We start from the raw sequence: 12,834 nt of genomic DNA, 5'->3' as shown, positions 1-12,834 counted from the left end.
TTTGTGGCACTCTCCTGATGAGGCATTGTGAAAGCTGACATTCTGCACATATGCTGCCTCCCTTGGCCATATCATAATTTTATTGTTGTATAAATATGACTAGAAGATTCTAAAAAGAAATGTACATTAATAATGGTCACATTTGAAAGTAGAAACTTTATGCAATTATTTTGTTTTATGATTTTTCCTCTGTGCTTTCCAATTATGTTAGTGTAATAGTTGGTGATTTAGAAATACACCTCCTATTGAAATCATCTTCTTCCAATCAGACTTGAAATCAGTCCCTATGGCTTTGTTGCTGTGGTTTTACTGTTCCTCAGGGAAACCCTTTCCTCTGGAGTTGGTCCCTACTGATGCAATCACTCCAGTCTTGGTTGTCATGGATTATCTGTTGGCACTTCTTGTCCCTCTCCCTCCTGCTCGGGTCTTAAACCCACTCAGCAACAAGCTTTCTTACATTTACCATCAGCCTGTTCCCCAAAACCGCTGGTCCACAACTCTCCAGTCAGATGCCAGGCTCCTCTTCCCCATGGCTGACACTCCCTCCCCAAGTCTCCAGAGCCTTTATTTCCTGGGCCCATCCCCACTGGAGACATCCTGCTGCTTGTGAGCTTGTGAGCCCCTGGGTTCCAGGGCAACACCTAGCAGGTCTGTCTGTTACATGTGATCAGCTTCCGGTCCCACATCCCTGCTCCTTCCTCCCTTGGGCTCCTCCTTCAGTCCCCAAAGCTCTCCCCATCTCCCCTGCTTCTGACACAGTGGCTTCTCTTTACCGCTTTCTTCTTCTCCACTGTCTCTGTAGACAGCTGCCTCTCCCGCACTCTCTGCGGCTGTGAGCTGCACCCTTTGGCAACAGATTCCTAATTGACCTCCCACCTCCAATCTTTTCCAGCCCATTAATCCATCCTCCACATCTCCAGCAGCAACCTCTCAAACAGCTCTGCCCATTTATTTCACTCCTCTGCTGAAAAAAACATCCATCGCCTCATGGCCTGCTCTGCAGCCCTCCTTGGGAATTCCAGACTTTCCAGAAACAAAGTTGCAACTTACCAGATAATGTCACCACCCGCCAAACTGCCCCCTGCGTTGTCTTTGGACCTCCTTTCCATCCGAGGTATCCTGTGTATGACAGTCCTCCCTCTCTGGAATTCCTTTCCTGTACTCCTAACTTAGCTCTTCAAGGTGTCTCATAGTGGCAGGACCTCCATGCACCCTGCTCTGTTGTCCACAGGTCACCCCCTCCTTTGCAGAATTCACTTTGCTACTGCCCTCTTCTGTGCAATTGCTGTCTAGTGTTTCAATAAACAGTGTCCTACACCCACCAGAGAGGGTCCCATCTTGGCACACAGTGAGTCTGCTACTGCAGGTTGCACGGGTGAATGTGTGAACACCTACGACATCAGGAAAAACTGGAGCAGCACCAGTTAATGGGAAGCACTGTGGCAACGTGGAGGCACTACTGGTTGTTCCAGTGTATTAGCCGTTTAGGTGAGTCTTCTGAAGCATGGTTAGAAACTAAATTGATTTCACTGTTTTTCAGATTTACAGGTATCTGCTGAGTTTACTGATTAAGCATCCCCACTGTGAACACGCAGAGTCCGCTGAATCCTGAAACCTCTAAGTGTAGCCAGTGCTTACAATGTTTACAAGTTTGGAGCAACTCCTACTTCTTTTTGTTTCACCTGCACGTGGGTTTGTGTGTGTGCAACACACAGTGAGCGGACTGAGAGACCAGAGGAAGACACTGGCGACCTGCTCTGCCCTCTGCCATGCCAGTCCCTCTGGACAGGGTCTCTCACTCAGTCCGGTACTAGACTGGCAGTCAGCAAGTTTCCCTTCTCTGGGATAAGTTATTGGCGTGAGTGTGACCACACAGGGTTTTTTACATGGGTGCTGAGGATTTAAATTCTGGTCCTTCAGCTTGTATAGTAAATGTTCCCAGCCTTTGAACTGTCTTCCCAGCCCCATGTTTCAATTAGAGAAAGTGAAACTCCATATTATAATTATGCATTCTCTTAAACATGATTATGTGTTGTTAATACATGAGACATAACAGACAATACATGCACAGTTATGCTGTGTCCTGCCTCCAAACTCTAAGGACTTGATCCAACACTGAACGCTGCACTCCCAAAGTTAAATACTAGGTTGGGCTTAATTTAATGCCATACTATTTTTTTTTTTTAAGCAGGATTGTACCGTTCCCACTAGTACTTTTGTAAATTAGCAAATTTGGGACTGTCAACAATGTGTTTTTGTAATTCATGGGCACAAGCTGAGGTAAAAAATGAATTCCTAAGTCAGCAGAAACTGCATGCATTAAGCATCTTCAGTGAACAGCAATGTGATGATATCAGTATAATAATAAATATTTTCACTGATGCTAAACTTGTTGCTGCTTTAGTTCTACATTTGTTCATAAATGTTACTGGACCCACAGGTGTGGAGCTTTCTAAGTCAACTTCTCTGTAACTTTTACATGGTCGAGCCCAGAGTGGCACCCTCTCTCAGATACTAAAACAGTGCTTGACAATTGAAAGGACAGTTTTGTGGAGCAAGGCTGCAATAATTTCTCAGGTTAGCTACATATCCCACTAAAAGTGCAATATCAGATTCCTCAAAACGTGTTGATGCTCGGGCTGTAAATCGTGCTGACCAATGTGTCCAAAAGTAGGAGGGACAGCAGATGTTTCAATGCCTATTCTGTGAAACTTAACATATGGTCGAGCTATGGAGCCTTAAATGAATAACAGATCCTAGATAATTCATGGCAGTGGAATTACTGATATTTAAACAGATGTCACTTTTTTTTAGCAAATGGAAATTAAGGTGCAGATGGTGAGGACTGGGTAGCCATTGTGAATTAAAAGAATCTACATTTAGAAAATTAAATATCACAGACTTTGTAATCATGTCCATATTTCTTCTGCACTAAAAAAGAGGAAAATTTGGGTCTCTGGGCTCCTGGCTACTTGGGAAATCAACCAGAATTTTCCAATTCTTTTTGGCCCATTTCCTTTTCCATGAAGTCTAGGAAGAATTCTCCAATCGTTACTCATTATTGAAGAGTGGCCAGTTCATCACAAAGAGGGTGAGAAATGCCCCCACCTCCATGTCGAGGACCTTGTGGAAGATGGCTTGGGCTAAGCACTCCCGGATGTGTTTCTGATGATCCCGCTTCATGGTGTTTGCTTTCTGTTCCTTTTCAGAAAGTATCCTCCCACTTCTCGTGATCTGCAGTGAATAAAGGAAAATCATGAATGGGTAAATAAAATACACACAGAAATACAAGATAGGAAAATGTGTTGTTAGGTACCAAAAAAAGACAGAGGAGGGAGAGAATAATAAGAAAGAGGGAAGATAGATAGATAGATAGATAGATAGATAGATAGATAGATAGATAGATAGATAGATAGATAGATAGATAGATGATAGGGGATGAATAGATGATAGATAGATAGATAGATAGATAGATAGATAGATAGATAGATAGATAGATAGATAGATAGATAGATAGATAGATGGATGGATGGATGGATGGATGGATGGATGGATGGATGGATGGATGGATGGATGGATGATTGATAGAGGATGGATATATAGATAATAGAGAAATAGAGAGACAAACAAATAGATGTTAGAAGAGAGAGAGAGATAAGAAAGTGACCTTTTCAAAGCCTAAAGGAGACTGTCATTGTCCCTTGGGAACTTCCGTTTTTTAATGACTATTTCATCTCTTCATCTCCTTTCAGCAGAAAGGAGAAAGGAAGTCTCCAGTACCTGCCAGTGTGAAAACACACACAGGTGGTACACTTGACGTTTAAAACAAGGTTTTCACTAGAGTAACAATTTCCCAGTGATGGAGTCCAGGTGTTCTTTTCATTCTCGTGAAAGCCCCCGCCGGGAAGGGGAGGCACTGCCTTGAGGCGCGCACAGGAGTGGCGCAGGCTGGCTGTGGTTCACGGGAAACACCAGCAGGAAAAAGGCAAGCGAGTGGTAGAGAAAGCCTTCGGTTTGTCTTGACAAATAATTGGTTTCATTACTCTGCTTGCTCCCTGCTTTTTCTTCCTGCACTTTTCAGGCCAGAATATGGTTTAATTGCTGTGATTTAGAATTTTATGGTTTATGGAGGAGTGTGGATAGACTTTTCGATATCGGCCACAGTGGGGGATCGCTGTGTGTCTCTGGAGTAGCAATTTTGCCCTCACCCCTTGCTTCATTTGACTCCTTCCTTTATTTCCTGTGGTTCTCTGATCTCTTCCGTAGTAAAGGAGGCTGCTTGCTATCCTTCCTGCTGTTTGTTTTCGTCCCCACTTCCCTTGTTCCACTTACGTTTAAATGCAAACCACATCTACACTCTGTACCTTTAGAAGTATTGTTTTTTAATTATGTCTGTGTATGTGTCTGTGTGTGCCTATGTGCGTCTGAGTATGGGTACCCACAGAGGCCACAGGTGTTGAGTGCTCTGGAGCTGAAGCTGCAGGCCTTTGTGAGCTACTCGGTGTGGGTGCTGGGAACAGAACTCAGGTACATGTTCTTCACCGTGCAGCCATCTTTCCTGTCCTCACATTCATATTGTTTATTTTCTAGCTATAATTGTTATATTATTGCTGCAACATATTAGTGCAGATAGCCCACTTACAGTGTCTAGAATGCGCTAGCTATAGGATTTCTTGTCTCTGGGAAGGGCCTAATGTTAGACCATCCTGACTGCTTTCTCCATACTGGTGGTAGTTGGCACATGTCACTGTTATCACTTCTCTGGGATTACATCTGCTCTCCCCAGTTGGACAGGAAGCTCCTAGAGAGCCACAGTCCTTAAACTTGAGTGAGGTGGATATGAATCCCCCAGAGGTGTTGAGAAACAGCAAATCCCACAGATCAGGTCCTGCGAGCTTCAGACTTGCACTTTTCTGAGGAATTTCTGTGAGGTGTGCCTGAAGGCTGCAGGGCTGCTGCTGGCTCTGTTAATCTCGAGAAAGTCCTTGTCTTCCTTATTTGAGTTACCAGGCTTTTAACAAGTCTTCCCTGAGTGTTTAGGGGTGGTGTTAAGTAAACACGAAGTCCTGCCCAACTAGTATCCTGCTTAGAAATGTTCCTAGTTACACAGTAATTGCAGGGTCTCTCATTCCAGGTTCCTAACATTAATAGCCACACCACAGGCAGGGTACCATTGTCTACAGTTCACAGTTGAGGAAGCTGGGCTGTAAGGGGTGTGAGTGGGTGTCTTATTCCTGGCAGAGCCAGGTTTCAGCTGACCCTTCTGATAACAATGCCCCAGGAGGCTGAGAAGGACTTTCTTACTCCAGCTCCACCCAGCTGGTGCCAAGCACACAAATAACAATTAGAAACACAGTGAGCCCCACTGGCAAGACTGGGCTTTAAGAAAGCAAATAGCCAACACTCCAAGAAACACACCCCTTTTCTTTCAAAGGAAAACCATAGGGGTTTTTGAGGTAGATTTTCTCCCTTATACACTTTTAAAGAAACGGAAATTGCGTGCGTGGGAAGATGGGCTTTGAAGATGATGGAAGGCACTTGGGTATCAATAAACCATCACAGGGAAATGAAAATCAAAATGCACAATACACACAGGAGGAAGTGAACTGTGCGTGTTTGCCACACCATATTCTGTGAGTATTAAAGACAATATTTTTCTGGAAACAATAAGGTCTTCTCTGCCCCTGCTCTTTAACAGTCCCTGGTTCACAGAATATGTACTGAATAAATGAATAAATAAGCAAATCAACTATGCCGTTGAAATCTCACAGGGATTTTTCTTCAATAATTTATGTTTCCTTAGTAGCCATTGTAACTTCTCTCCTCTTTTTTTAGAAAGAGCCTCCAAATAAATAAATCAGAGGTTTAAAAGGAAGTAATTTTTCTAAATTAGTATAGAGAAAACTATGTCACCGACTTACAGGAAATCTGAAGAAAGGTAGGAAGTTTTCAGACTTAATTGAACAAGAAGGTGGGCAGAGCTCAAAACAGCCTTACCAGCCCGGATCTTAGGAGGTGCCGCCTGATCCTGGTATTGCTGAAATACCCAGCCAGGTGTTTGTCTGTGAGGCTATTATATGTGGCAAGTAATCTGAAACAGAGAAGAGAAGCCATTGTTGTCTTATGACGGCTGCTTGATTGCCAAGGCCACTCTTGGCAGCACTGCCAAGCCAGCGATGCACCAGTTTACCTGCCAACTGGGAGCCTTTTCATTTCAGGTCCCATGATAAGAGGTAGTAAAGTTAGACACGGGTGAACACGCAAATGTTGGTGAAAGCCCCAAGGCAGAAATGTGCCTCCAGTCTTAGGAAACGAAACCACCTCCAAGAGAACGTAGCGGTGGAGTGAGACAGCAAAGCAACAACCTCTCCACTCACGTCGGCCTCTTCTGTGCACCCTAAACACAGATACCGCACACCCCATGCCTCTCTCCGGCCAGCAGGGCACACAGTGAAGGGCCAGCCTCCAGCTGTCGGAGCGGCCGACTGTTGACACACAGTGTCTCCTCAGAAAGCATCTCAACACCGTGCCTGATGTTGTCTGTTGTGATCCCAAGCAGGAATTTGCTGAGAAAATTAAGACATTATTTCCTTATTCCATTATTTTTATCGATATAAATCCTAACTTTTAACTTACCATTTTTGATTTGTTGACTTATATTTATCTAGACAATTTCATTAATCTCTATTACAAAAACTTTAGTGTATAGATTATCTTAGATTTTTAGGATGTTTTATTTCTAAGATTAAAGGAAACCAGATATAGTGACGCACATCTGAAATCCCAATACTCCACTTGAGACACAGAAGCAGGTATTTTAGTTATATGCCAACCTGACCTATACAATGAGACTCTCTCAACTTTGAGCAAACTAAATTCTTGGCTACATACTATACCTTAATGCATGCTTAAGTTTAGCCTATGATTTAGGGTTAGAAACTGGAAACTACTTGTTTATTTATTATTTATTTATTTATTTATTTATTTATTTATTTATTTATTTATTTTACATCTTGACCACAGTTTCCCTTCTGTCTTCTCCTCCCAGTCCCTCTCCCCTCTCCCCCCCCCCCAATTCCCACCCTCAATTCACTCCTCCTCTAGGAAACTGCTCTTTTAATCTAGTTATTAGGCACCTTAAAAAATGTGTACATACATATACGTAGGTACATGCAGACATTTACATATGTATATACACAGCAAGCAATTCTCACCATAGCCCAGTCCTTAAAATTTCATATAATACAACAAAGATTTGCACTCTGATGCAACAGCTGAATTCTAACTTTTCCTGAGACCACAGTAGTGTCTCATCTTATAGTCTGGAGAGAATGTTAGCCACAATTTTATTTAGCTGTTTGCAAGACCTTAATTATGTGGAGATTAAATTGGTGACCTTTCCTGTCTCTTTTCTCCTTAACAATCCATCGCAGGAAAGTTCCATGCTGCCAAATGGTTAGGCAAGTTTAATTTTGTCGACAAAAGAGACTGAAAAGCAGTAACAAAGCCAAGAAACCAAGGTACCACATGAAGGCGGCAGACACGAACACCGCAGAAACCATTATTTCCCTGGGCTTACGTAGAAAGACAAGCCAAGAGTCTCATGGAGGCACACACAAAACCAGCCTCGGTGCTGCTTTGAAGACATCTTTTAAATGAACTGTCTTGGTGTCCTACAGTTCATCAAAGGTTTCCTGTCTCTGAAAGGTCAGCCTTATATCCCTTACCCTTTCTGAATCTCAGAATCTCTTTTCAGCTCTTCGTTTCTGAAAGGTGAGCAGGTGTCTCTCAGGCCTAACAATCACCACTGCACAGTTCACGGATTCTTAAGATAAGTCATTACAGGAATATCATATACAGTCTTTTGTCTGTCTTGCAGATCTACGCTTAAAAAAAATAAAAATCAATACTTTTGGAATAGCTAAGAGTGTTGAAACCCTGATTAAATGAAGTGAGGTTAAAATATTGGGAAGGTAGTGGCCTCAGCCACACTATGGTAAACAAAATAGCTCTTCCTTTAATCCAGGGTCTGTAACTTTTAAAATATTTATATCCTAATAGCAATGCCCAGTCAACTTTTGTACCACCCAATTATAATCCTCCTCTGTTTTCTCAGTTCCTTTCAGAAGAATATATGTGCAGAATATCCTATCCCTAGTCCCACAAGATGGAGGAGTGTATGTGCGGGATAGCTCACCCCTAGTCCACTAAGGCTGAAGGAGTGTGTGTGTGTGTGTGTGTGTGTGTGTGTGTAGGATAGCCCATCATTAGTCCACTGAGGCTGGAGGTGTGTGTGTGTGTGTGTGTGTGTGTGTGTGTGCAGGATATCCCACCCCTTGTCCACTGAGGCTGGAGGAGTGTGTGTGTTTGTGTGTGCATGCTGCCTCCCCTACCAGTACCATGAGACTGAAAGACAGCAAACTGGAAACTTTTATATTCATCTGCTTTCTTTTTATTCTGATTTAAAGTCCCCAGTTGGGATTTTATTTGTAAATAATTCCTTCCACGTGTCCCATAAACAGTTGTGATAACTTGGCAGACACATCACCAACATGAGTAATTGCTTTGTTCGACAATGACTGAGTAGGTTTGTATTTAAGCTGGAACCATAAATTGATAAATTAGTTGATAATAATACATTGTAAGAAGTAAATGATGTACATCTAGTGTTATGGTCAGTTTTCCATAGATACTTAATGTCAGCCTCGTTCTTATTATCAAGCCTCCTTTTCTCAGAAAAAGCCCCAGTATGGACAGGTGAGACTATGGTCTCTCTGGATCCTTCTGCTCTCTTTACACGTGTTTGGTATGGGACCATAGATAGCCTCCCTTTGTTTCTAGCCACAAGTGACTCAACACAAAATTATAAACATGTATGTGCACATGCATATGCACGTATGCTTATACTCATGTGTGTATGTGTGTGTCCTGTCAGTTCTGGAGAATAAACTTTGTAGATAACAATATCAGTGCAATTATAGGAGCTTGACTGACCAGGCCACAGACATGATTAGCAGAACTATTCATTATCCATTTTCTGACTTTGCTTTCTGTACTGGGTCAGATAAGATTACCTGACCCAGGTCTAGTGGCTGGAGTCCTCCCTCCCCTACATATGCTTCAGTTGTCAAACTCACCTTCCTGATGAACTCTGTGGCTGACCTGTGATTTCACTCACTCACTGTCCATCACTGATCCTGTATGGATCATACTCAAGGGTGTTGCCAGCTGCACAGAGCTGACCAATCACTGTCTAGACTGGTCTAGACGCCATGGACAATCCCTGGTTTCTGGTGGGGAAGGTCCACTCTCCAGCCTCAGGTACCAGGAGAGCATCGAGAGGGGACAAAACATGCTTCTGCTTGTACTGGTTCCTGTCCCGGCTTCCCTCACACCCTCTCTCTTTAGTGGCTGAGTCCTGCTTTCCCAGCTGCGGCTTTTCAGCATACACCCGGAACCCTCACCACCCACCAGGCAGGATATACAAACCGGGATCTACAGAAGCAAAACTCAGCGATTCCTAACAGTTCCTCCATCTGGCCCCAAACAGCAAGTCTGTCCCATAAAATCCTCAAGCAAAGGAAAGACGTAGTAATCAACATTAGTCACCAACCTCGATTGAGATTCCTGATATTTTTAGATCATTCTCTAAAAGTGGGTGCAGAGATGCCACAAACACTGTACTCAAGAGTCCCAAGGCACCAGAGATGCACACGCGCGCACACACACACGCACACACATGCATGCTTACGTGAACTGACAGTCACTCTCTACCTCCATCCTGGTCTAATTCACTCAAGACCGCTGTGGAAAGTCTTTGGTGGTTTGGTGGATACAGCGCTTAAACACAGGCCTGACAACCAAGTCTGACTTCAAGATCTCACATGGTGACAAGAGAGAAGGCTCAGTTGTTAAAGGTTAGGATCACCACCAAAAAACATACGTGGCCGGAGAGAACACACACGTAAGAGTTGGTTCTCTGACCTCTACATGAGGACCATGGCATGTGCAGTCTGCAGGTCTTTAAACACACACACACACACACACACACTCACACTAATTAATTAATTTAGGGTCCTGAGAGATGAGCATCAGGTAACATGGCAGCTATCCCAAATTCTAAGCTGTAAACCTCCCAGACAGGATGGCTGCTCCATGGTGGTTGGTGCTAAGAGCTCCTCCCAAAGTCAACAATATGTTTTCCCGAGCCGCACTGATGAGCCCATCTCTCCAGGCTGTAGCAGCCTTTCACCACAGCCCACCCCCACACACACCGTCACCCTTTCACCACAGCCCACCCCCCACACACACACCGTCTCCCTTTCACCACAGCGCCCCCCACACACGCACCATCACCCTCACATCACAACCCACTCCCCACACACACGCACCGTCACCCTTTCACCACAGCCCACCCACACACGCACCATCACCCTTTCACCACAGCCCACCCACCCACGCACCGTCACCCTTTCACCACAGCCCACCCACCCACGCACCGTCACCCTTTCACCACAGCCCACCCACACACGCACCGTCACCCTTTCACCACAGCCCACCCACACACGCACCGTCACCCTTTGGGAGGGGCTAGGGTAGATAACTCCTAAGAGTCCAGCCTCCACGTGGTCCACCTCCACCAACAGCAGCCCTGGCCCAGGAGCAGACAGCCTGACTGCCTCTGCCTCAGTTCTGCTTCCACAAACAGTAGCGTAAAAACGCAGATGGGCCAAGAGCTCTGCCAATTAACAACAAAGGGTGCTTTACGTCCAGTTTCAAATTGTTTCCTCATTTCCGTGTGCGGCTGCACGGAAGGGCTTTAACCCTTTGTAACGTTGGACTCCGTGTCTGAGAACATGCTCGCTAGCAAGATGAAAACCTTTTCCCCATCTGCTTTCATGCACCTTCAACCCATCTGTGGCTTTTCCTTTGTGTTCCTTCATTCTGAAGTCAGCCTGGTGGGACCTAGGATCACCATGGAAACAAACCTCAGGGGCTTGTCTGGAGGAGAGTTTCTAGAGAGTGTTAATAAATGTGGGAAAGCCTGTCCTAAATTTGAGTGGCACCATTCCATGAGATCAGGTCAAAGCATGAAGCAAGCTGAGAACCAACATTTTCCTCTCTGCTTCCAGGCTGTGAATGTCATGTGATCCACTGCCCGCCATGACAGACTTCACTCTTAGACTGTGACCCAAGATAACCCTTGCCTTCCTCATGCTTTTGCCAAATGTTCTGTATCAACACTGGGGACAATAATGAATGCACACACCTAGCCCCTCAGAATGCTCTCGGCCCAGCTGCAAAGCAGCCCATACCCACAGGCACGTGTTCCAACCACACCTTATCCTCAACACCAGTTTTTAATACTCTTGGGCTGCCCCACAGGATACCACAACCTAAGAGGCTTAAGGGACAAACAGACATGAATTTCTCATTTCTCCGGAGCTTTGGATGCTGAAAGTATGAGGTCTAGCTCCTGTGCTGCGGAGATCCAGGGGAGGGGCTGTTGGTTCAGTGAGGCCTCGAATTGTAGGGAACTGCAAAGGCAACATCTTCCAGGTTGCAGAAAGGCAACAATTACCCGTGGTTTGGTTACTTCCCCACAGCCCACTTTTAAACACCATCATTCACATCTGAGATTGGAACGTCAACGTGAGTTGTGAGAAACTCAAATTCAGCCCATAATGAAAGGCACAATCACCGCATTTCACAGGTGAAGAAACGCGCATTAGCTTAAGTCACTGCCCACATGAGCTTTGGGAGCCTTTTTCTCTGATGCTTATCAAATAAGCGTGAACGCCTCTTTCCAGGTCTTGCTACAGCGGCGACTGGAGGCTGCTAAGTATAATCCAGAAAAAAATTAACTGTGAAATACACACAGAAATGTGCTTCCACCAATCTCTAAGCACAAAGACAGGAAAGCTATTGTGTGTGTAATATGTATGTGTGTGTGCATGTTAATGTGTGTGGGCACAGATGTGCAGGTGCCATTGAGGTATGTGTGTGTGTGTACATGCAGAGAGCAGAGGTCACTGTCTGGTGTCTTTATCACTCTGCACCTTATTTTTTGAGACAGTGTGTCACTGATTCTGCAGCTCATTGCTTTGGTAGGACAAACGGGCTGGCAGACCCTAGGGAGCCTCCCGTCTCTGCCTCCCCACTGGTACACACCCCACTGTTCACAGGAATTCTGAGGATTGAATTCAGGTCCATGCTTTAAGGATTAAAACATGTTCTCAGCTCGACATGAAAATTCATATAAATTAAATTGACAAATATAATACTTTGATTTATAACTAGCCTTTAACGACAAAACGATGTGTTAAAACCCTTAAAATATCCAATATCTTAAACGTATGTTGTTCCAGTCTGCTTTTAAAAAGACTTGTTTAGAGAGACGAGAAAGAATATTATTTTTCTGAGGCACGATGGTATACATAAGTAATCACAGCAGTAGGGAGGCTAAAGCAAGATTATAAATTCAAGGTGAGCTAGAGCTACACTGGCAATCCTCTCAGAGAGAGAGCGAGTTTGACACAACCAGTGCAGTCTTGTTAACCAAATGTGACAATGGACCCCTGAACCGTTGCCAGCAGTACCCATCTCCTGTTGCGACTGTAAGAACTTACCAAAGGTAGTCGCTTACACAGTGCAAAGTCACTGTTACACATTTCCTGGAGATGAAAAGTGCCAAAATGCATCTCACTGGGTTAAAACCAAAATGTCAGCACAGCTGCATACTTCTGCAGACTCTGAGAGAGAGTCGTGTTCCTTTTCTTTGCTGCTCTCCAGATGCCGGTGCTCCTGGGGTACTGTCCTCTTACGTTGTCAATT

General features: G+C 44.5%; 1 protein-coding gene across 3 annotated transcripts in view; it reads right to left on the bottom strand.

Moving 5' to 3' along the window:
* The window catches only part of Erich3 (glutamate rich 3), a 91,965-nt gene that overhangs the window by 62,199 nt on the left and 16,932 nt on the right, over nt 1-12,834 (bottom strand). For all 3 annotated transcript variants that reach the window (XM_057793949.1, XM_057793947.1, XM_057793948.1), the window contains exons 2-3: nt 5,998-6,091; nt 3,109-3,234 (exon numbers count right to left, since the gene is read on the bottom strand). In XM_057793949.1, the coding sequence (XP_057649932.1) occupies nt 3,109-3,234; nt 5,998-6,091 (220 nt within the window). The remainder of the gene's footprint in view (nt 1-3,108; nt 3,235-5,997; nt 6,092-12,834) is intronic.

The sequence above is a fragment of the Chionomys nivalis genome, chromosome 18 (assembly GCF_950005125.1).
Source record: "Chionomys nivalis chromosome 18, mChiNiv1.1, whole genome shotgun sequence".
NCBI classification, from domain to species: domain Eukaryota; kingdom Metazoa; phylum Chordata; class Mammalia; order Rodentia; family Cricetidae; genus Chionomys; species Chionomys nivalis.
Note: the sequence above shows the minus strand (reverse complement) of the source record. Positions and strands in the feature narration are given on the sequence as shown.